At 39.9% G+C, this 21,416-nt stretch overlaps 1 protein-coding gene across 1 annotated transcript in view; it reads left to right on the top strand.

Annotated features, from left to right (window-relative positions):
* Positions 1–19,438, top strand: part of LOC136875694 (serine protease inhibitor 42Dd) — a 135,320-nt gene extending 115,882 nt beyond the window's left edge. The window contains exons 7-8 of the mRNA XM_067149253.2: positions 7,734–7,869; positions 19,197–19,438. Coding sequence (XP_067005354.2) covers positions 7,734–7,869; positions 19,197–19,333 — 273 coding nt within the window. The 3' untranslated portion in view covers positions 19,334–19,438. The remainder of the gene's footprint in view (positions 1–7,733; positions 7,870–19,196) is intronic.
* Positions 19,439–21,416: the final 1,978 nt, after the last annotated feature.

Raw genomic sequence — 21,416 nt, 5'->3', positions numbered from 1 at the left:
CATACTATGGGTCTACATTACCTGTGATTAGTACTGTACCGTTCCAAGGCATCAGTACATGAACCTGATACCATTGTTCATAAATATGACGTTAGAATGGAGCACCATCGGTGAGCCTCGAACTCAGCCCGGTTTGTCGAAGCCTCACCCTCCCCTACTAGAATAATTCGCTAGCCGAGTCGGTATTGCATTTTCTGGTCTATGGACTGTCCGATGGGGCGATAAGTTCTTTAGTAATAGTCTCTATAGTAGGGGGAAAAGTTAATTATGAGAGGAATACCATTTCATTACTAATGAGAAGAGAGACAGTATCTTGTATAACAAATTTTTACTTATACTAGTGAAACACATTATTTACATGGGTATGCCATACAAACACCTTACATATAGTAACTTGGGTGATCTTGACGTTTAAATGTTCGGTAGTCCCTTTCTACACTTCATTATACGTTTAAATATTCAAACTTAAGAAGGCGTTCCCTCTCGAACTATTACACTACCTCAGACTTAGAGAGGCGTTTTCTCCCTAATTATTTCACTCTACACTTATATTAAATCACACACATATTTAATCATTATGGACACACCCCGCTGTAAATCTGTTTACCTGCCAAGAATTAATATCTTCAATTTGCATCAAATTATGATATAAGTTTGCTAGTATCGTATGAACTGAAATAGGCAATTTACACTCCCAATCCTTTGAAAGTCGCGTTACAACCCTTCCTTAAGTTAAACGTTGCCAAATATATAGTATAATAAACACGCTCATTTCATTAGGATTTTATCAACATATATATCAGGACATTATTTACTCAACGATGTTACCTATGGACAAGCATTTAGCGACTTCAATACCAGACATCATAAACAAAGTATTATAGCACTACCTGCAACAAATGGACAAGAATATATACATTTCACATACACACAATGGATTACAGGTGGCCTTAGTCACCTGCCGCTTGTGACAGTAAGCTTTACTGTCTCCTGCAATGAACTCAGGACCTTCTGAGACAGGGTATATCTGAACTGGAATTCCCTACACGCTGTGAATAATTAAAGAAATAAATTGGAGGGATCCTTCCCTTAATGCTCATTTGGAATCTCTGCGACGTTGGCTCTATTTAAATTAACACACGTAATCTCTGTGCCGAAAGGAAAGAAACTCGCTACTTGTATCTGTTCAATTTCACTGAAGAAAACGCCTTCACTCCCCCGTTTAAAGGGGCTCATAAAACTCCAGCTGTTAGCTGCCCGTGACAGACTTTCAAGGGGCGGCCTGCCAAGCACTTCCCAGACAGTTATTTCACGGCAAATAATCTATTCACTTCTTCCAATACTGCCCACAATGGCATCACAACAAATCCCGGCTTTATATTCAGCCATACTCGGCACATTCATATCGCGATATCCATATCGCGTATCTTAATAACAGATTCCACGGGAACTTCACATTTTCATTATATAATATATATTATGGCTACAGCCTGTCCAGCCGTCTCGTTTCCTCTCGGTACATTGACCACGATGCAGATTTAATGATGATCTCCTGCCACCAGGGTCCAAATTAACTTGCGCATTCGCGAACTAATTAATTAACGATGTAAGATACCCACTGTCTCGATGCCTTGTTCCAGGTGCCTTAGTTACTAATTAGGAGGGATCTCTACCAGGTGAAGCGCACAAAAAAAATGAATTACTGAAAAATCTTGATGACTCGTATGTGCTATGGAAAGACGATAACTGGAGTCATTTTTACAGAATATTTAAGCCTTCTCTACTTGACAGCGCTTCACACTTAATTAAGCCAAGGTCCTTATAATTACGTCATGCATTATCGAACTCTTATACAAGGATGGAAGTAAAATATGGTCGTCCCAAAACCATGATGAAAGTATTCTATAAAAGACTCAAATAAAAATGAAATTATAATTATTATCCCTCTGAAATGGCGTGCTTGCAGTCTACGTTACATCTAAGTGGAAAATCTACATATTTACAATGGGACACGACCTTCAAAGATATAAATACTTGAAAATGTACTCAGCCTTCTGGATACCACGTTCACAGCTTTACAGGAGGGCACACCATGGGCTTAAGCTGCTTGCATCACGTCATCGGCGATGTAAAGACCCATGATGACTTCCTGGCAGGTCATACACATGACAGCGACGTTCCAGACGTTCTCGGCTACCAGGCAAAATTCCGGCAAACAGCTAGATGGCTCGTTCACTCCGGTACACAGGCAAAACTCTGGCATTCAGCTGGATGTCGACGTTCTCATAGACATGTAAATGAGAGGAAGTTATCTCATGTGAATGCGTTAGTTTAATACACATCACAATTTGAATATATGGTTGGATCTTCTCAATAGCACGAGCACTCCATCCCAATGCCGGTATTGTCTCTGTAGCCCGGCACTGCTCCCTTCTCATGTACCTATTCTTTTATAAACAGCATACAGCTATTCTAGGTCCTGAATAAAGAATGTCACTGGTTAGGCCGCTACTGGTTTAAAATTTCTCGTCTCACACGACCGCACTTCATGCATATTCTATTTCACCTAGTCATGCGTAAGTCAGGCTCTCAACTGCATTATGGATTTGTAGACGTGACACTACCCTTAATTATGCCGACACTGAGCCGTATCTCTCATTTATGTCGAGAACACACACGCAACTCCACGCACTGAGATACCTGGCTATTGAGGTTAATTGAGCCGTATTAGTTTAGGCACATATGAGGCTCGACGCACGACCTCTTCGACACACGGACAGCGGTCATTACGGTTTCGTACCGTTCCTATTTTCTTAATTAGCGGCACACTGTACGCACTGACATCTCACTCAGATTGTGATTATTTCCACATACTCACAGACTTTAATGAATCACTGTATTACACTGCTCAAATTACAAGATTATTTCTTCACAAACGACTCACACACAAACCACGACGAAATACTACCGTACTGGCGTTACACTGAAAATGCACTGGGTAGTGTCTTCCCCTCAGCTCTTGAATATATAGGCGAGCTACGCTAGAGACCCGAATGCTGAAGGTGGGGGAAAAATGCAACCCTTTCTCACACGTTGGTCCGTTAATACGCAACGTATAGTGACGAATAGGATATCAAATTGTAGCTCTTGCATTCTCATTTCCACTGAGTGAATGTTTTTGAAATAGCTTCGTAGATTCTCAAGCAAACTCAAAAGCGTCCTTTTGTCTCTGGCGGTGAATGATGACGAGCACAGGGTATACCTTGTGTTCGCTGTCACGGTTAGGGTCCAACATCTGTTAGTCATTAAGACGCGCCCTTGTTTACAGCGTAGTTACCGCTCTGTCAGTTAAGTAGAGCACTTCTCGGTCTCATAATTATGCGTAAAATTCCCTGATTCAAATGAATGTTTGCGCTTAATTATCCATTGGGTATTTTGCGATTTATAAAAATTAACAGAAATAAAACAGCTGAATGCGTTAAGTTGGCAGTGGAGAATGAGCGAGGAAAACAGGGTGTAATGTTAGTTTTCACGTTGGATATACTCTCTGGGCTCAGCTAGTGACCTAGATTCTCTGTCACGTGATAACGCGTCTCTTTTCATCTCGCTCGTGGTTGGAGTGAGCAAACTTAGAGTACAAGCGCTCTTGCACCGCCTTGCTGCTAATTACCGGCAACTAGAGCTCGGTAGCGCGACTCTGGATACTGCAAATCGAGTCCTGGAGCGGGTGTAAAAATTCTAACTTGGGCAGTTTTTATCGTAGAATGACGCGGAAAACGGCATATTTCATCTCCTGGATATCATGACATACCATAGGTGACGTTGTGAACGGTCACAGTACCTCTGTAGGAGGAACACCATGGCTCTGCTTTACCAGTGGTTGTACCATTATGAGGGAACGGTGACCTGGATTTTGGACCCTTTTAGATAATGAGAATCATCCCAGTAATTAAGGCATTGTGAATTAGATCCACTATGGTTTTGTTTCAAGATTTATTTTTCATCATCATTCGTTTTAGATTCCAGTCAGTGGATATATTTTGAAGTTTTAATTTTCGTTTCGTTCACCTCGTACCATTAGGCGCCGATGCCCTAGCTATTAGACTCCTTTAAACAACAATCATCATCATCATCATCATCATCATGATCATGCCCTATCCTCCGCAGGGCTGAACTTCTAAACTGGTAGTTCGCAAGCCACATGGCCACCACTTTCCTGCTGCGAAAACAGATAATGCGATACGATCACAGCACATAGGCCTCATAAGACGAAACACTCAGGAAAGGCAGCTAATTACGAGAGAACGTTAACAAAACCTCACAATAATAGAAAACACGGTCTACGCGCTTTCTGACAGCATCCAACATATGAACGAGAAGGTGCTCAAAAACATCAGTCTCGTGTCTGTAAAATACTGGCGCGTAAAAAGCTGCTGACAGGCAATTTTCCGGCACAGGCGTCTCCGCAAAACCGTAAAAGTAGTTCATGGAACGTAGAAACAACAATAACACTAGTTACTCAAACAAAAGATGCACCACGATCAAAAACATCCTTAACGGTCTTTATCAAATTGCAGTTTGAAGATGTGCAATTCACTACTAAGACATGTAAGAGAATCACCAAGAATGAGGCGTCCAAAATCAAGTCTCACAAATGATCTAACACAGAGGTGGGGGTTGAGTTGTGCCACTTCGTTACAGTGTGTAGATGATGTGTTTTAGTACATTCCTCTGTTGTATTAGAGTATTCGCCACGAAATTTATCACTTTGTTGAAGTTTTTATTCTTAATGAGTCATACTTGAGATATAAGGAAGAAATCAAAGGCTAACCACTGTTTAATGTCCATAAACAAGAATATTTCTTGAGTAAACGAGGCATACTTGTTTAGGTGGACTGATTGTCAACGTGCCTGATAACAAATGAATGTTTTGAGAAAAAGGCAGAATAGTTTTCAATATTTCAACTTAAACAACCCATGTCAATTTTCTTGTATTACCGTATCCTTTTATTTAGGAGCCTCCGTGGCTCAGATGGCAGCGTACTGGCCTCTTACTGCTGGGTTCCATGGTTCAAATCCCGGTTACTGCATGTGAGATTTGAGCTGGACAAAGCGGAGGCGGGACAGGTTTTTCTCCGGGTACTCCGGTTTCCCTTGTCGTCTTTCATTTCTGCAACACACTCCAAGATCATTTCATTTTATCTATCAGTCATTAATCATTGCCCCAGAGGAGTGCAACAGGCTTCGGCAGCTGGCAAGATTCCTATCCTCGCCGCTACATGAGGGCTTCATTCATTACTTTCCTGACCCGGTCGAATGACTTGAAACATGCTGAAGATTTTCATTATCATTTTCTTTGGATACTTGTTTCAACCAACTTTAGGCTACGATTACACAACTTCCATCACTTGCTTGAGTTATTCCACCCTTTCTCCCTCTTTTTCCTATACTCCTTCATAATCTTGCTCGTTCTTCTTCTGAGAATATCCTTGCAGTTCTCCTCGATTTCTTCTCGGACACATCCTTTCCTTCCGTGACGTTCTAATGTTCTCTCTCAACACTTTCCTGTTTTCTATCTCTACTGTCTTTACCCCACATTTTTGTAAGTCATGATGGACTTCTTTCCTGTTGCCCTAGAATAGGAGGATCTCATTTGCTATTTCTGTTCTTTGTTTATTCTTTTAATATGTAGATTAAAGGTTTACCTCTTTTATTTCGGAGTAGTTGAGATATTCTTAAACATTTTTTACAGTTCATTGTTTGATGTCAAGCGGAATGTTAACTCATCTGCCTTAATTCTTTTGGTCCCAGAATCTTCCTCGAACACTTCGCCTCTTTTTTTTTTTTGATCTTTTCTATATACTCTCTCTATGTATTGTTTCTAACTTGTATTAACCTTACTGTATTGTTGTGCTTTCTTGTATCTTTCCTTCAGGTCTTGGTCGTTAGTCTGTATAATTAAACTGCCAGTGATTTTTGAAATGAAAAGTAACTCTCAAAACTAGGGTGGCTATCACTGACCAAAAACAGTTAGATACGTAACTTGCTTCGGTGTGGAATGCATTCATTTTCTCCCTTCTTTGCTGTTGTCAAGAACATACACTGATACACATTTGAGTTAGACTTACCTGGTCGGTACCGTTTAGCACCTCCTTTCGTCCTCATCGGAGTGGCGATGTGGTGAGACATGGACTCTACAAGAACCTAAAAGCATTGGAGAGCCATACTGATCCGTAACTGCTGCACAGAGATTGTTCGGAGCAGGGTCCAGGGTGCGCACATCCCTCTGTACAGCACCCCGGATGAGCTCTGTAGGACTGAAGTCCAGTGACCTTGAGGGCCAGACAAGAATTCTCATATCCTTAGAATGTTCAAGGAACCAATCGGGCACAATTTTGGAGCAATACAAATGTGGATTGTCTTGTTGTAAGTATAGGTCTCTCGTCTGTGTGGTTCGCCGATGACAGACATTGACCGATGAACCAGCGGTTTTATTTCATCCCATATGAACGGTACTTGTACTATTACACTTACCTACACTCCGGGCCACCATTTGAACAGACTAAAGCCGAAGTAAAGTCACTGCTTTGTCACATTAGCCTTGGTTGCCAAATGAACCGACGCGCGATTGAAAGTTGTACTCCAACAATACAGGGTAACACAGCACAGCGCACCGGTTGTATCTTGAGAACATTTGAAAGAATTTATGCATTAACGTATTAGTGGAGCCCCATATCACCACTGCTGTTTCAAAGGTAACATGATAGTAGCTGTGCCAACGTGGTCAAGAGAGCTACTGAATAAGAATGGCAACTGCGCATTGGGTACACCACTGCCGTGATTCGTGCTGACAGAAGGCATAAAATGCGCACCTCCTTGCTCCTCTCCTACCGTGTGACAACTCAGCCTCTCTCACCCGTGTCTTCCCCTGCCCTATACTCTCTCTTCCGCTCTAGTCTTCTCAAAAGGTGGCTCGGAGAATAGCCTACCGGAGAACTATTTCGCTAAAACGCAGCTAATTCAATTGCCCATTAGTGTAAGTTATACGACATGGCTTTGTGCCTTTTTCTCCAACAGTTGATTTTTCCACGGACTCGGCGAAGGATCCCATCTCTACCGCATCAAGGGCAGTCTCCTGGAACGTGGGATATTTCGTCGGGGATATGACTGGGGAGGATTGCCAGTACCTCATCCAGGTGGCCTCACCTGGTATGCTGAACAGGGTCTTTGTGTAGGAAGGAAGAGGCCACGGCCTTAACTTGGATACCATCCCGGCATTTGCTTGGAGAAGAAGTGAGAAACTACAGAAAACCACTTCGAGCATGGCTGAGGTGGGAATTGAATTTTCTCTACTTATTTGACCTCTCGAGGTGGTGTGGACCCCGATCCAGTTCTCGTACCACTTTTCAAATTCGTGGCATAGACAGGAATCGAACCCGAGCCTCCAGGGGAGGCAACTAATTACACTAACCACTACACAACAGGGGTGGACCTCTAACAATTAAACGATCAAATAAATAAATAAATAAATAAATAAATAAATAAATAAATAAATAAATACATTCCCTGTGTATTTTGTGAACAAAGTTTACAAAATGAATACTAAACGACAAGACAGTTAATATTTCAAAGTGCATGTATTTATCTATTATCTTATTCTGCACAAAATGTTATTTTCAAGTTATAAATAATATTTATCTCTCATCATTAACATCATCATTCTTTTCTTTCAGCTTGGAATCTCCAAAGTTTTCGGAAGAGGTGCAGAACTCTCTGGTATTACGGATGAGCCGGTATACATCACCGATGTTGTTCAAAAAGCCTTCATTGAAGTCACTGAAAAGGGTACAGAGGCTGCCGCTGCGACATGTAAGTTCTGATAATTATTTTTGTTATTATTAATAGTGAGAAACGGACAGGAGAAAAATACATTCGTATAGGAATCTTTAGACATGTCATAAGTGCTATACTTGTTACACTTACGGTAAAGTTAGGGTAGAAGTCAGGTGCTGTTATGTGAAGTCACTTCATTTAAACTCATTAAAGAAATTAAAGCACATAACAGATTTTAAATATGAAAATCAAAACAGCAAGTATATCGTAAACGTACGCTTCTCGTTAATATGGGACACTCAGTATGTGACTAAACGAAACAAGATGCCCTTCTCTGTTTTGTGTTCAGTAATTTGAGAAGCACCAGTTTAACTCTCCGGCTAACCTTTCGTCGTCATCCAGAAGAAACTGTGCTGCAGCTTTACTTTGGATCAGGGTCTCTCAAACACCCAAAATCTCACGCGTGCAAACCGAGGCGCAGAGGTTCTGTGCATCGCGTATCGGTCAGACTCGACCTTATTCGCTTCGGTTCGGACCAGCGTTATGTCTCGGGGCGACTCGGCTAAGCTCGGCTCAACTCTGCTCGGATGGTGAAGCACTGCAGAGCAAGTGAGGAAGGGGGAGACAGGCGGAGCGAGGGAGACAGGTGTAGAGAAGAGAGACAACGCTATTGCTCAAAGTCGAGGAGTGGAGGTCTGCACCCTGGTCAACATAGCAAAGTCGTCTTTTGCATCTGTAACTGGGCCCATGAGAGTAATACACATATATTATGTATAATAGTGCCAATGGAAAATCTAAGAATAGTTTCCCTCGAGTAGTAAAATTTATGCAGTGGAGTAACAATCAAATTAAGAATGGAGGCCGTGGACTTAGAAATCTCCAACAAGCATTGCAGAGTTACAAGACATGGGCAAAGGGAGTATGCTACATAACCTGGAAAGTTAAAGAGAAATATACGAAGGAATAAGGGACATAAGTGAAAATAGATCAGAAACCAGTATAAGATTTAAAAATAGATATATATATATATATATATATATATATATTGAAACAATAAATCGAACATCTGACAATTTTCATGAAATGAGAACTATATAAATATAAAATTTTCCCAACCACTTACACGGATTAAAATTCATATATCAACAACAACAACAACAACAACAAAAGAGATAAGATATGCAAGAGAAAGAAAGGAAAAAGAGAAGATGCCGCAGGAAAGGAAAAGGGCAAACAAGGAAAGAATGAATACTGCGATAAAAAGAGAAATCGAGAACGACAAGAAAGGGAAGATGTTCAGTTAGCAAATTCGAGTACACCAGCAGAAAAAATTATCTGAACAAAATGCAAATACAATATCCAGGTCACCATTACTTCAGTTATCCCACAGATTAACACTAGGTAACGTAGTTCTACAGCCGAGTAATCACCAAGTAGTTTCATAGAACCAGTTTCACAATATTCTGAAGCACTGAACGAATAGAAGTACGTGTACAATAGAAGTCGCACAGTTGCCAATACACCACACGCACATTTCAAAAGAAAGTTGTTACCAAAGGTCGTGAATGAAAAGTTTTAAATCCAAAAAGGGCAAGTGAAATTTCGGCCTGGAAATGCTATGCTCCCAGCTTAATTTTGCAGGCAAAGTCTATCCCAATGCGATTAAAAGTATTTACAGTAAAGAAATCAGTTTGTCATACCTCATCTTGGAACAAATTGAACTGCCCGCACATGAAGTCTTCTGGGCACATATAATTAAGGACGAAGTTGACGTAGAATGGTGCTCCCTCCACACAGGCCTAAGTCCATCTCAATGTTTCCAGAGGAAGGCCAGGTATTTATAGTGTGGAGTAGAATGAGAAATATATCTGGAAGATTCCAGAGATTAGTGAAGCATGCGCGAATAAACCAGGTGGTCACGTGACGTCAGCCGGCAAAAAGGAAGTTAGTTTATCGAAGATGGTGAAGATGAATAGAGTAGAGTTCATGCAAGGTATGAAGTATGCAAGTTCCAGTTGGAGAAAAATGCAGTTATATCATGGTGAGGGTAAGTCCATACTAATCGTACAAAAAAGGTTATGTGCGTGGCGAGTTTCATAACAGTAGTTGCTGATGAAGTGAAGAGTCCGTTACATTATCCGTCGGGCACCAGAAAAAAATCCAAAGGATTTTATTTATTTTTTCTTGTTGGTTGTTATTTGGTAGTTACTGTAGTTGAAGTTGAAGTAGTTTATATGATTGAAGAGTGAAGATTGTTGGGAGGAGACGAAAAGCCGAAGATACAGTTGGATGGCGACGGCAAGACGGCCCCAGGAACAGCGATGGAGGGCCCTTCCAAAAGCTGGAGCGATGGTCGACGGCAGCCGCAACAGTATATCAAAAAGGAAAAGTACTGCAAAACAAAATAAAAGGCGGCAGAAAAAGTATCCAAACACAAAGAACATGCGTAGTCAGAAAAATAGGAAGACACACAGAGGTAGGGGAAGAAGAAGAAAAAGGAAAGGGCTAACGCGTTAGCAAGGGGAGAAGGGAAGGAGAGGAAAGTAGTTATAAATAGAAATATATACATAGATATATAAAGGTAAATATCACAAACAACAATAAAAATGAAGAACAATTTTAAAAGAGAGAAAGAAAATGGTTGGGAAGCATATTTACACTCCCATTACAACCTGTGCCGACTGGGCTGGGAGGGAGACTGGAGAGACCTGTGTGGAGGGGGAGAAGGAGAAAAAAAAATCCATAAAGGGAGCAAAAGGAAGTGATGAGGTAGACAAACAACAAAGAATAAGAAAAAACAAAGAAAAATAACACTGGGAGCAGTAGACATTTCCAGACTAGAAGCAGAAAAGAGAGAGAGAAAAAAATTTTTTAGAAAGAAGAGGTAATAACAAGAAGGAAAACACAGTGCAAAGAAAAGCAAGATGTGAAAGTTCAAGAAGGATGAAATCGCTTGAGCTGACTCAGATGAAGTTCCTTAGTGTCGAACAAATCAGTCGTAGATTGCAAAAATACAGTGACAGGGGTAGGGAAAGACAAAATACGGTATGGACCAAGCCATCGAAGAGCAAGTTTAGCAGAGGTGGCATTGATTGCCGAGCTGTGCGGATGATTGGCAACGAGGACTAAATCGCCAATTTTAAAGTTTGATGGCTTATGACGAGGATTATAAACGTTTTTGTGCACTTGTTGAGCTTTTAGCAATTGATTAAAGGCGTCTTTCCAGAGTGATGAAGAGGATGGCTGATCAAAAGATTCAAAAAGTTTGTGTAAATCCCAATTTAAGGAAAGAGGAGTTTGAAGATCACGACCAAGAAAGAGCTTAGCTGGAGTTTGAGCAGTAGAACTATTGATGCTGGAATTAAAGGCCAACGCCAAAGAGGAAAGATGAGAATCCCAGTCTTTCTGAAAAGAACTATGAAATATAGATAAAGCAACTTTAAGATTACGGTGGTACCTTTCCACGGTGTTGGACTGAGGATGGTAGGGAGAAGTCAAAATACGTTTGATACCCAGTTGAAAACACATATTAAAAAAGACCCCGGAAGTGAAAATAGAAGCATTATCAGAAACAATATTAGCTGGCAAACCAGTAATAGGAAAAAATTGTTCAGTGAGTAAATTGATGACAATCTTGGTAGAAATTTTACGTAAGGGTCGGAGGACTAGAAATTTGGAAAATGCATCCAACAGGGTGAAAATATACAAGTTGCCACGAGAAGACCGAACAATAGGTCCAACAAGATCAATGAAAAAGGTTTGGGCAGGGTGATTAGGTGGAAGGGCAGAATGAAGACCAGCAGACTTTATGTTTAAAGGTTTAGATTTTTGACACAATTCACAAGTGTGAACAAAGTTGCGAATAGACTTACGCATTTGAGGCCAAAAGAAAAGAGAGGCTATACGGTTGTACGTTTTGGTGATGCCGAGATGCCCACCTACAGGGGAGGAGTGATAATATTGCAAAATCATGGGTTGAAGAGCCTGTGGGAGCACCACTTTAGGAGAAGCTTTCTTGGTGGGTTTGTAGACCAAGAGGTCTTTAAAAATAGTAAACGGACCCTGGTAAGAGGGGTCAGATAAAGATTGTTTGAGTTGGATGCAGAACTGATCGGTGAGCTGATGCGACTGACAAGATTGAAATGAAAGGGGAAAATCTGTTAAGGAAAAAACAGCATTAACAGAGGAAGGTGAAGGCAACATAGAGACATTCAGGGGTAAATCATCAGTGGTACTAGGCTGAGGGGCAGAAGTGTCAAATAAACGGCTAAGAGCGTCCGCTACAAAATTTTCAGAGCTAGAAATGAATTTAAGGGAGAACTTAAATCTGGACAATCGCATGAGCCATCGGCCAGTTCTACCAATCTTAGGTGCATTGTGCAATAACAATGAAAGGGCCTGATTATCAGTCTTTACAAGGAATTCTTTATGCTCCAAATATTCAGCAAAGTGTTCGATAGTATTTAATAGGGCCAGGGCTTCACGTTCAAAGATAGAATATTTCCTTTCAGTAGGAGAAAGAAGTCGACTGAAATAGGCGATAGGTAGAGGGACATCATTCACAACCTGAGTTAAAACACCAGCAACAGCAAGATTAGATGCATCAGTATGAATTTCAAAAGGTAGGGAGAAATCAGGAAATTGAAGAATGGGAGCATGCATCAAGAGATTTAAGCTGAAGAAAGGCATCCTGTTGAGATTGAGTCCAAATAAACGGAACATTTTTACGTTTCAGATAATTGAGAGGCTCAGCAATGTGGGAAAAGTTAGGGATGAACCGGTGATAGAAAGAAACCAGACCTAAAAAGGTGCGCGTTTGTTTGAGATTTTTGGGAGGTGGAATATTAGAGATAGCAGAAGTACGTTCGGGATCGACGGCTACTCCCTGAGGTGACACAATGTGACCTAAGAACTTTATAGAAGTTTGAGCTAGGGAAATTTTAGAGGGGTTAACTGTCAGACCAATAGAACGTAATCTGGAAAGAACTTGGTGGAGATGAGACATGTGGGACTCAAAATCTGGGCTAAAGATTAAAAGGTCATCAATATAAGGATAGAGAAATTTGTACTTGAAATCTGAGAATAAAGAATCTACTAATCTCTGCATGATTTGTGACCCCAAGTTCAATCCAAAAGGAACTTTTGTGAACTGAAAAAGGCCATTTGGGGTGATGAAAGCAGTAAGGCGACTGCTCCGTGAGTCCAAGGGGATTTGGTAGTAAGCAGAATTGAGATCTAAAAGAGAAAAATATTTAGCTTTAGAAAAAAAGTGGAAAGCGTTTTGCATTTTAGGAATAGGATAGGAATCATAGAGGATTTTGGAGTTTAATTTACGGTAATCAATTACCAGGCGCGAAGAACCATCAGGCTTGTCGACAAGAAATGCCGGGGATGCGTAATTGGAAGAGGACGGAACAATAGTACCATCCTGAAGCATTTTGTGAATAATGTCATCCATTTTTGCCATCCGAGGAGGGCTGAGATGGTAAGGAGGTGAACGAACAGGAGTTTGATCAATTAAATCAATGTGAGCCTGATAAGTAACCACAGAGCCTAGGTTATCAGTGATAACATCAGCGAATTCAGATTTTAAGGCATTAATTGCATCTAGTTGGGGAGCAGTGGCATAAATATGCTGATGACTGAAGACGTGGTTCATAGGGAAATTAAGGGGGTCCACCAAAGGAATTTGAACGTGTGGATTGAAAAAAATGAGATAGAAGCCATAGCAGTATTATAAATAAGGCCAGTATGAGCAAAAAAATCATAACCGAGTATGACAGGGAGTGAGCAATTGCTAACTACTTGAAATTCAAATGGCCAAGAAAATTTAGAAATTTTAACACAGAGTTTTAGTTGACCCACAATGTCAAGAGAGTGCTGAGATATGGAGAGACATTTGAGGGTAGAAGAGCATAATTGAAGATGCGGATGTATTTGTAAAAGTTGCTGGAAAAAAGAAAAACTGATTAGGGAAATGACAGAACCAGAATCTAATAAGGCTAAGGAGGGAGTGTTATGTAACTGTACAAGAGTATAGGACTGTGACTGAGTACCAGAAGAGAAAGCTGAAGAAACATGAGGCAGATTTTGCCCATGAGGTCGTGAGCTGCCTACTGACGACGGGAAGTGAAGTTTCCCAAGGAAAAATTGGTACAATCGCGCGCTAAGTGCCCTATAGCCTGACACCGATAACAACGGAAACGAGAGATATTACCCTGAGAAGGTAGACGAGTGGTAGAAGGTGTGCGAATTGTTGAAATGTTGAACTGGGGAGGTGGAGTGGAAGAATAATAAGAAAAGTTGCTATGGGTATTTAGAACATCTAGTTGAGCGATACTGTAAAGCTGAGGAACAGTAGTGGGTGGCGAAAAGGGCTTAATGATTTGACGGAAGGCTGGAGAGGCATAAAATCGAATAAGAGAAATGATTTCCTGGGGATGTTGAGCAATAGCTAACACGTCAGAATAGCCGATGATGGAGTCAAGATAATCATAAGCCGATTCATGGGGACGTTGATGACGTCTGATATACTTGTTACCGAGTTGTTGTCGGATCTCATAAGGCAAAAAATAAGTGTGTAAAACTGAACGAAAATGAGCCCAATCGTGAGAGGACTTCATATATTGAAGCCAAAAGTTACTAAGATGACCAGATGTTTTTGGGTAAAGCAATGAAAGCAATTGGGAAAACGGAGCTAAGTCAGTTTGTAGAAATTTGCGAACTGAAAAAAGCCATTGTGTCAAAGTATCAGGATCAGTAGACTGAATGACGGGTACCTGGTCAAGACATTTAGTGAGAATATGGAAATTAAGTGGTTGATGTGAAGAGGGGTTGTGATGATATGGGGATTCATAAAAATATTGCTGAGAAGGAGATGGTGGTGGAGTTCGCAAATCAGGAGTGTAGTGCTGTGCTGATTGAGTTTTGTCGACAGAAGGCGGAGGTGCCTGGTTAAGTGGAGGTTTCGACTCGGCAGTAAAAAGAGAAAGATCAGGATAGAGAGGGGTGTTAGGTGGAAGTGGGGGTGGTAGAGATTCAGAGCCTGCACTGGAAGAAGCTGTAGTAGTAAAGGTACAAGATGTAGAAGTAACAAAAGGGTTATAAGACAGATTAGTAAAAGGATTGGGATCAGAAAAATTGAAATGAGGATCAAATGAAATATCAGAAGTATCGGAAGCATAGGGAGAAAAATTGTTGGAGAAATAAGCCATGTTGAAAAAGAGGAGAAAAAGAAAGGCAAAGACTAGCGAGGTGAAATACTAAACCAGCCAAGAAAAAATATTAAGCAACTAAGGCCGTAACAAAGTGGAGATTTAAAGTAGTAATGGACTACACAATTCGGGTTTATGCTGCGATATATACTCTGCTACCATGTGTAACTGGGCCCATGAGAGTAATACACATATATTATGTATAATAGTGCCAATGGAAAATCTAAGAATAGTTTCCCTCGAGTAGTAAAATTTATGCAGTGGAGTAACAATCAAATTAAGAATGGAGGCCGTGGACTTAGAAATCTCCAACCAGCATTGCAGAGTTACAAGACATGGGCAAAGGGAGTATGCTACATAACCTGGAAAGTTAAAGAGAAATATACGAAGGAATAAGGGACATAAGTGAAAATAGATCAGAAACCAGTATAAGATTTAAAAATAGATATATATATATATTGAAACAATAAATCGAACATCTGACAATTTTCATGAAATGAGAACTATATAAATATAAAATTTTCCCAACCACTTACACGGATTACAAATTCATATATCAACAACAACAACAACAACAACAACAAAAGAGATAAGATATGCAAGAGAAAGAAAGGAAAAAGAGAAGATGCCGCAGGAAAGGAAAAGGGCAAACAAGGAAAGAATGAATACTGCGATAAAAAGAGAAATCGAGAACGACAAGAAAGGGAAGATGTTCAGTTAGCAAATTCGAGTACACCAGCAGAAAAAATTATCTGAACAAAATGCAAATACAATATCCAGGTCACCATTACTTCAGTTATCCCACAGATTAACACTAGGTAACGTAGTTCTACAGCCGAGTAATCACCAAGTAGTTTCATAGAACCAGTTTCACAATATTCTGAAGCACTGAACGAATAGAAGTACGTGTACAATAGAAGTCGCACAGTTGCCAATACACCACACGCACATTTCAAAAGAAAGTTGTTACCAAAGGTCGTGAATGAAAAGTTTTAAATCCAAAAAGGGCAAGTGAAATTTCGGCCTGGAAATGCTATGCTCCCAGCTTAATTTTGCAGGCAAAGTCTATCCCAATGCGATTAAAAGTATTTACAGTAAAGAAATCAGTTTGTCATACCTCATCTTGGAACAAATTGAACTGCCCGCACATGAAGTCTTCTGGGCACATATAATTAAGGACGAAGTTGACGTAGAATGGTGCTCCCTCCACACAGGCCTAAGTCCATCTCAATGTTTCCAGAGGAAGGCCAGGTATTTATAGTGTGGAGTAGAATGAGAAATATATCTGGAAGATTCCAGAGATTAGTGAAGCATGCGCGAATAAACCAGGTGGTCACGTGACGTCAGCCGGCAAAAAGGAAGTTAGTTTATCGAAGATGGTGAAGATGAATAGAGTAGAGTTCATGCAAGGTATGAAGTATGCAAGTTCCAGTTGGAGAAAAATGCAGTTATATCATGGTGAGGGTAAGTCCATACTAATCGTACAAAAAAGGTTATGTGCGTGGCGAGTTTCATAACAGTAGTTGCTGATGAAGTGAAGAGTCCGTTACACATCTTACGCTGCACAATGTACCGGTGCATGCATTCTGAGAGGCCCTGCTTTTGATAAGAGTGTTTTCCTACTGGTTAGCACTGTTTAACTGTTGTTGTATAGTTATGTTTAGTTCTTGACTGTGTTTGTCTGCGTTCATTACTGGAATGTCTCTGGAGACGAACCAAGGAACAGTGATCGTGTGTTGTGTAGCCAGTAGCACTGTATTCAAACCTAGCCGTTCTCTAATCAAGTTATCCTAGTGAGGTTCCCATAAACTGGAACCATACTCTAATTGTGGTCCTACCAGTGACTTAACCCCTAAATACGCTCATAACCATGTGAAGAGTTCTATAACCTTTATTTACAATCCCATTTATGAGATAACCCTAACAAAGCTCTTTCCGTATACCCAGCACCTAGGTCAGCCATTTCCAAACTGTGATCCACGCTCCCCTGGGGGGCCGCGACGATAATTCAAGGAGTCCGCAATAATAATGTAAATTGTATTTGAAAAGTGAAATTTTATTGTACAGATACAATTCATAGATCTTTAATACTAAATTTAGGAACTCTGTCTTCACTGTTGTATAACTTACATACAGTATATGTAGCTCCTAACTTGGCCGATAGGTGGTACAATTTACACCAGCGGAAAAAGGAATATTATTAGGCAGTATCGTGATTTAATTATGAGAAATGCTAATATCCACATTCAGACCATGTTTTCTGCCTCCGGGTGAGAAAATCTCGTGGATCAGAAATCCCCTCTTCGAAACTGAACATGAACTGCCCTCCCTTGAGAAAGATCAACTACCCGAAGTATCTTGGCAGAGGAAAAGTGAAAATTAAATTGAAGTATGATGAGAATCACATGAAGTGGCATGTTTAGCTCCAGGAATTCCCACGAATGGATCCCAACTCCACGTCTTTGATCGATTTTTGGGTCCGTAACATTCCCCATACCATACAATTTATAGAATGGAAATGATGAGTTAAATGACTTTCATAACAACATACCTGTATGAGTGTACCTTTTCTGCTCTCACACAAATGAAAACGAAGTACAGAAACAGAGCTAATGTAGAGAAGGATCTTCTGTTCGAGTGACTACGCTTGAAAAACGTTTTGTCTTTGGAAATCAGCACCATCTGTCCCATTGATCCAACAACTGCAACAAGTGAATTTTTTCAGGTAACCCTCCAGATCCAGACTGTTGTAATTAATAGGCAACTATTGCATTGCTCTATAATTTATGTTCATTTATAAAGTATCTGTATGTAAAAGAAGTTAAACTTTCAAATAGAGTAAACATTAGTCCTAAATGTTATACAAATAAAAACCAAACATGGTATCATTACGAAATTCTGTATTTCTTTCGTTTTTTGTTTTGTTTTCTGAACACAGTATTATGTTCTGTCCTTGGACATGCTCAGGGTGCCTCAGAGACAAAAAGTTTCGGAAACCCTTACCTAGGTACATTCAGTGATCCCTATGAAGTTCTTTCACCCCATTCAACACAGTAATTAAAACTGATAGGACTCTTCCTCTAGGTGAAACTTACAACCTCGATTTTCACCCTTTTACCAACATCCCGTTGTCTTTTGTCCAACTCACAACTTCATCGAGGTGGGTACAATGGCAGGAAGGCGCTCCGAATGAGGAGATGAAAACTAAATTAGGAATGAACTCGATGGATAAGGCTGCGCGTAGAAACCACCTTCGGTGTAGGTGTCATGTGTGGCGAATGGAGGAGAATAATAGAGGGAGACAAAAGATGACGATGGTTAGGCTCAGCATTTAGTAATTTAAAGATAAGTGGAACTAAGTAAGGCCACAGAACAAGTTGCAAACAGAGGATTGCGGAGGAATTTAATCAATTCACAGGGGCTTGCAGACTAAATGCTGAGTGTTGGAACACTGTATAATGAAAGAGCATGTATACTGATTTCATTTCATGTTAGTCTTTGAAAAAATAAAATCGTTTCTGCAGAACATACTAATGAACATGTCCTGTGAATATAACTTCCTATCTCTAATCTTTCAAGGTGTTCTGTTTTTTTATGGAAATGGTGCATAATAATGTATGAGAATATTTTATTTATTCTTAAACATTTCAATCCTCTTCTTAGTCATCGTTATCCTGTCTATTAGATTAACAGTTTACCTTTCTCGAACACTACGAGCGTTAATGTGAGTCAATGCAGTTTCACTCAAGCCCTTATAACTATATTTTGTGTGAACATTTTTCAAAAATCAAGAAATACCTGAGTGTATTGAACCAAGGATCACATTACAGAATGAATTATGTAAATAAGTTAATTTGGCTAGGATTTGAAGCAAAGGGGAAACGAGAAAGAAACGAGGGATTTTAGGCTGTTTTTTCGGAACTTCATTTAGGCCGGAAGCGATTTTCAAAATTTGTTTTTTTAGTTTGATAGAGCTATCCATGACTCACAATTTGAAAACTCTCCGGGCCTTTTGGCCCTTCAACTTTCGTCACAATTTAGGAAATTGCTTAATTTTACGTTTTTTGTAAATAAGAAAGGTTTTCAACTTTAAGAATTTCTTTGAAAATTAATGAATATTCCCACTGATGTCTGCTTATATTCTTTCAGTTATCGAGCTGGTCAACTTCCTTGGTTCTTCGCCGACGGAGCTGAAAGTCAACCGCCCGTTCCTGTTCTTGGTTATGGACGAGCCCAGTAACACTGTTTTATTCATGGGACGAGTCGTACATCCTGAAATTAGCTAATTAGCTCAGTGTCGTGAACTTATTAAATAGTTTTGGTGTTTTTACAGGGTCACTCTTAGGTTGCATAATGCTTTTACGAATAAAGCGATGTTTCTATTTCTTGTACGTATATTTTTTCTGTAAATTTTTAACTTTAACCCAACTTAATTTTTTTATTACTAATCAGCTGTTGCGACCGTCGTTACAAGTATGAAGGATGAGTTCTCCACCTACCCAATACTTTATTTTACATAGTGTCAATATTATTTACATAAAAACAGTACCGGTTTCGACCCGTAAATAGGTCATCTTCAGCTGCTAGAGAACCTACTTAATACACCACACTATGTAAAATAAAGTATTGATTAGGTGGAGAACTCATCCTTCATACTTGTACTTGAACTATCAATACGGACCATGAAACTAACAGATTATAGTGACCGTCGTTGTTTGTTTTGGTTTTGAACAAATGCAAAAGAACTAACATCTAGCGAAAGTGAGAGGCTGTAGAAGAGAGATTACATCTCAACTAACATTCAGTGATCGTTATGATGCTGTTGATCGGTTTTATTGGCTGTGGACATTGTAGGTTATCACATTCAGCGCTCCCTCATTTCGTGCTTGTCCGTACATTAAGGGAACCGGGAAGTGTGATAGACTCAAAAATGTCAATTTTCGTTTTTGAGCTAAAACAAATCTCCAATCTTTCCTGAAGAATTTGGTGTATCAATTATTGTGCTGAATTTACGTTTGAGGTAATAAAATAAGGTTTAAAAATTCTGCGTGCTGAATATCATTACATGCCAGCTACGAGTCAAACATTATTTTTGGATTTTCCATGAGTCATATATTTTGAAGTTTCTGAGACAAAGGTACACAAAGTATCCCATCAATGTATTTAAAACTTGGTAGTATTTTAGAAACTATATAGATCTGCTTGTAGAAGTAAATTTAATCAGATATCTTTATCGTGGAAGCCAGCTTAAAGAGCACTGAAACTTTTACAGAAAATTTCAGTTTTAAACTAGGATATAAACAAATAATTTCTCAACTCCTGTAAACAATAGGACAATAATTTTACTTCAGAAACTCAAACAAGGTTTAAGCATAGTGCTTGCAGAGGTTCTTGGGTTTGGTTTGAATATTTTCTCAGAAAAAGGTACATCAGTTATGGGAATTGTTAAATATATTTTTGTAAATATTATTCCTATAATGTTTTTCTGTCACAACATATTAAACATAGAAGCTTCATAGTCTATGCAAATAATAATGAATGTATTTTGAATATATCAAAAGAACATTCAAGGAAATATCTCTTAGTTTCTCAAATATGTAACTAAACTTTGGAAGTTACATTTTCTATCGTTTCACAGTTCCCGGTTCCCTCAGATAGCAACTAGGAAAACCAGACAAAACTACCTGAACACAGACAGGAACACAAGACATATACATTTTACTGCACCTTCACACACTGAAACCACACCAGCCAGATGCGATTGCATTGTCTGGGTTACAAAGAGATCACTGATTTACTTTGAACTAGGAAAAATTAGACCTATTGTGCTTCCCCCACAGGGAGAGTTTGAAACCCGGTATCTGTACATAACCAACTCTTGTCCAATAACAGCAAGAGATATGCTGAAGGCTTTATGTCCCCATCCGACGGCCGAAACATCATCAATAATTCATCACTTCATATGATCACTGTGGAGAGGTTTGGAATTGAACCCAGGATTCTGACACGCAGTCTAGTGGTTAGAGATTGTATACCACCACCTCTCCACCCTGCCGGTCAACATTCAGATGGTGAGAATTTTTCCGAATCCGCTAATCACTGAGAGTCGGACACTAAGGACTTTACGCCTTAACGATCACGGCCACCAGGCGGGCTTACGATTGTATTGGACCTCCAACTGGTAACAGGTCTGATAGTGATTCACTAGCATTAAATGGGAACCAAATTCCAAATTACCGGGCGAGTTGGCCGTGCGGTTAGGGGCGCGTGGCTGTGAGCTTGCATCCAGGAGTTAGTGGGTTCGAATCCCACCGTCGGCAGCCGTGAAGACGGTTTTCCGTGGTTCCGCATTTTCACACCGAACAAATG

The sequence above is a fragment of the Anabrus simplex genome, chromosome 6 (assembly GCF_040414725.1).
Source record: "Anabrus simplex isolate iqAnaSimp1 chromosome 6, ASM4041472v1, whole genome shotgun sequence".
Classification (NCBI taxonomy): Eukaryota; Metazoa; Arthropoda; class Insecta; order Orthoptera; family Tettigoniidae; genus Anabrus; species Anabrus simplex.
This window is presented reverse-complemented; position numbering and strand designations above follow the sequence as displayed.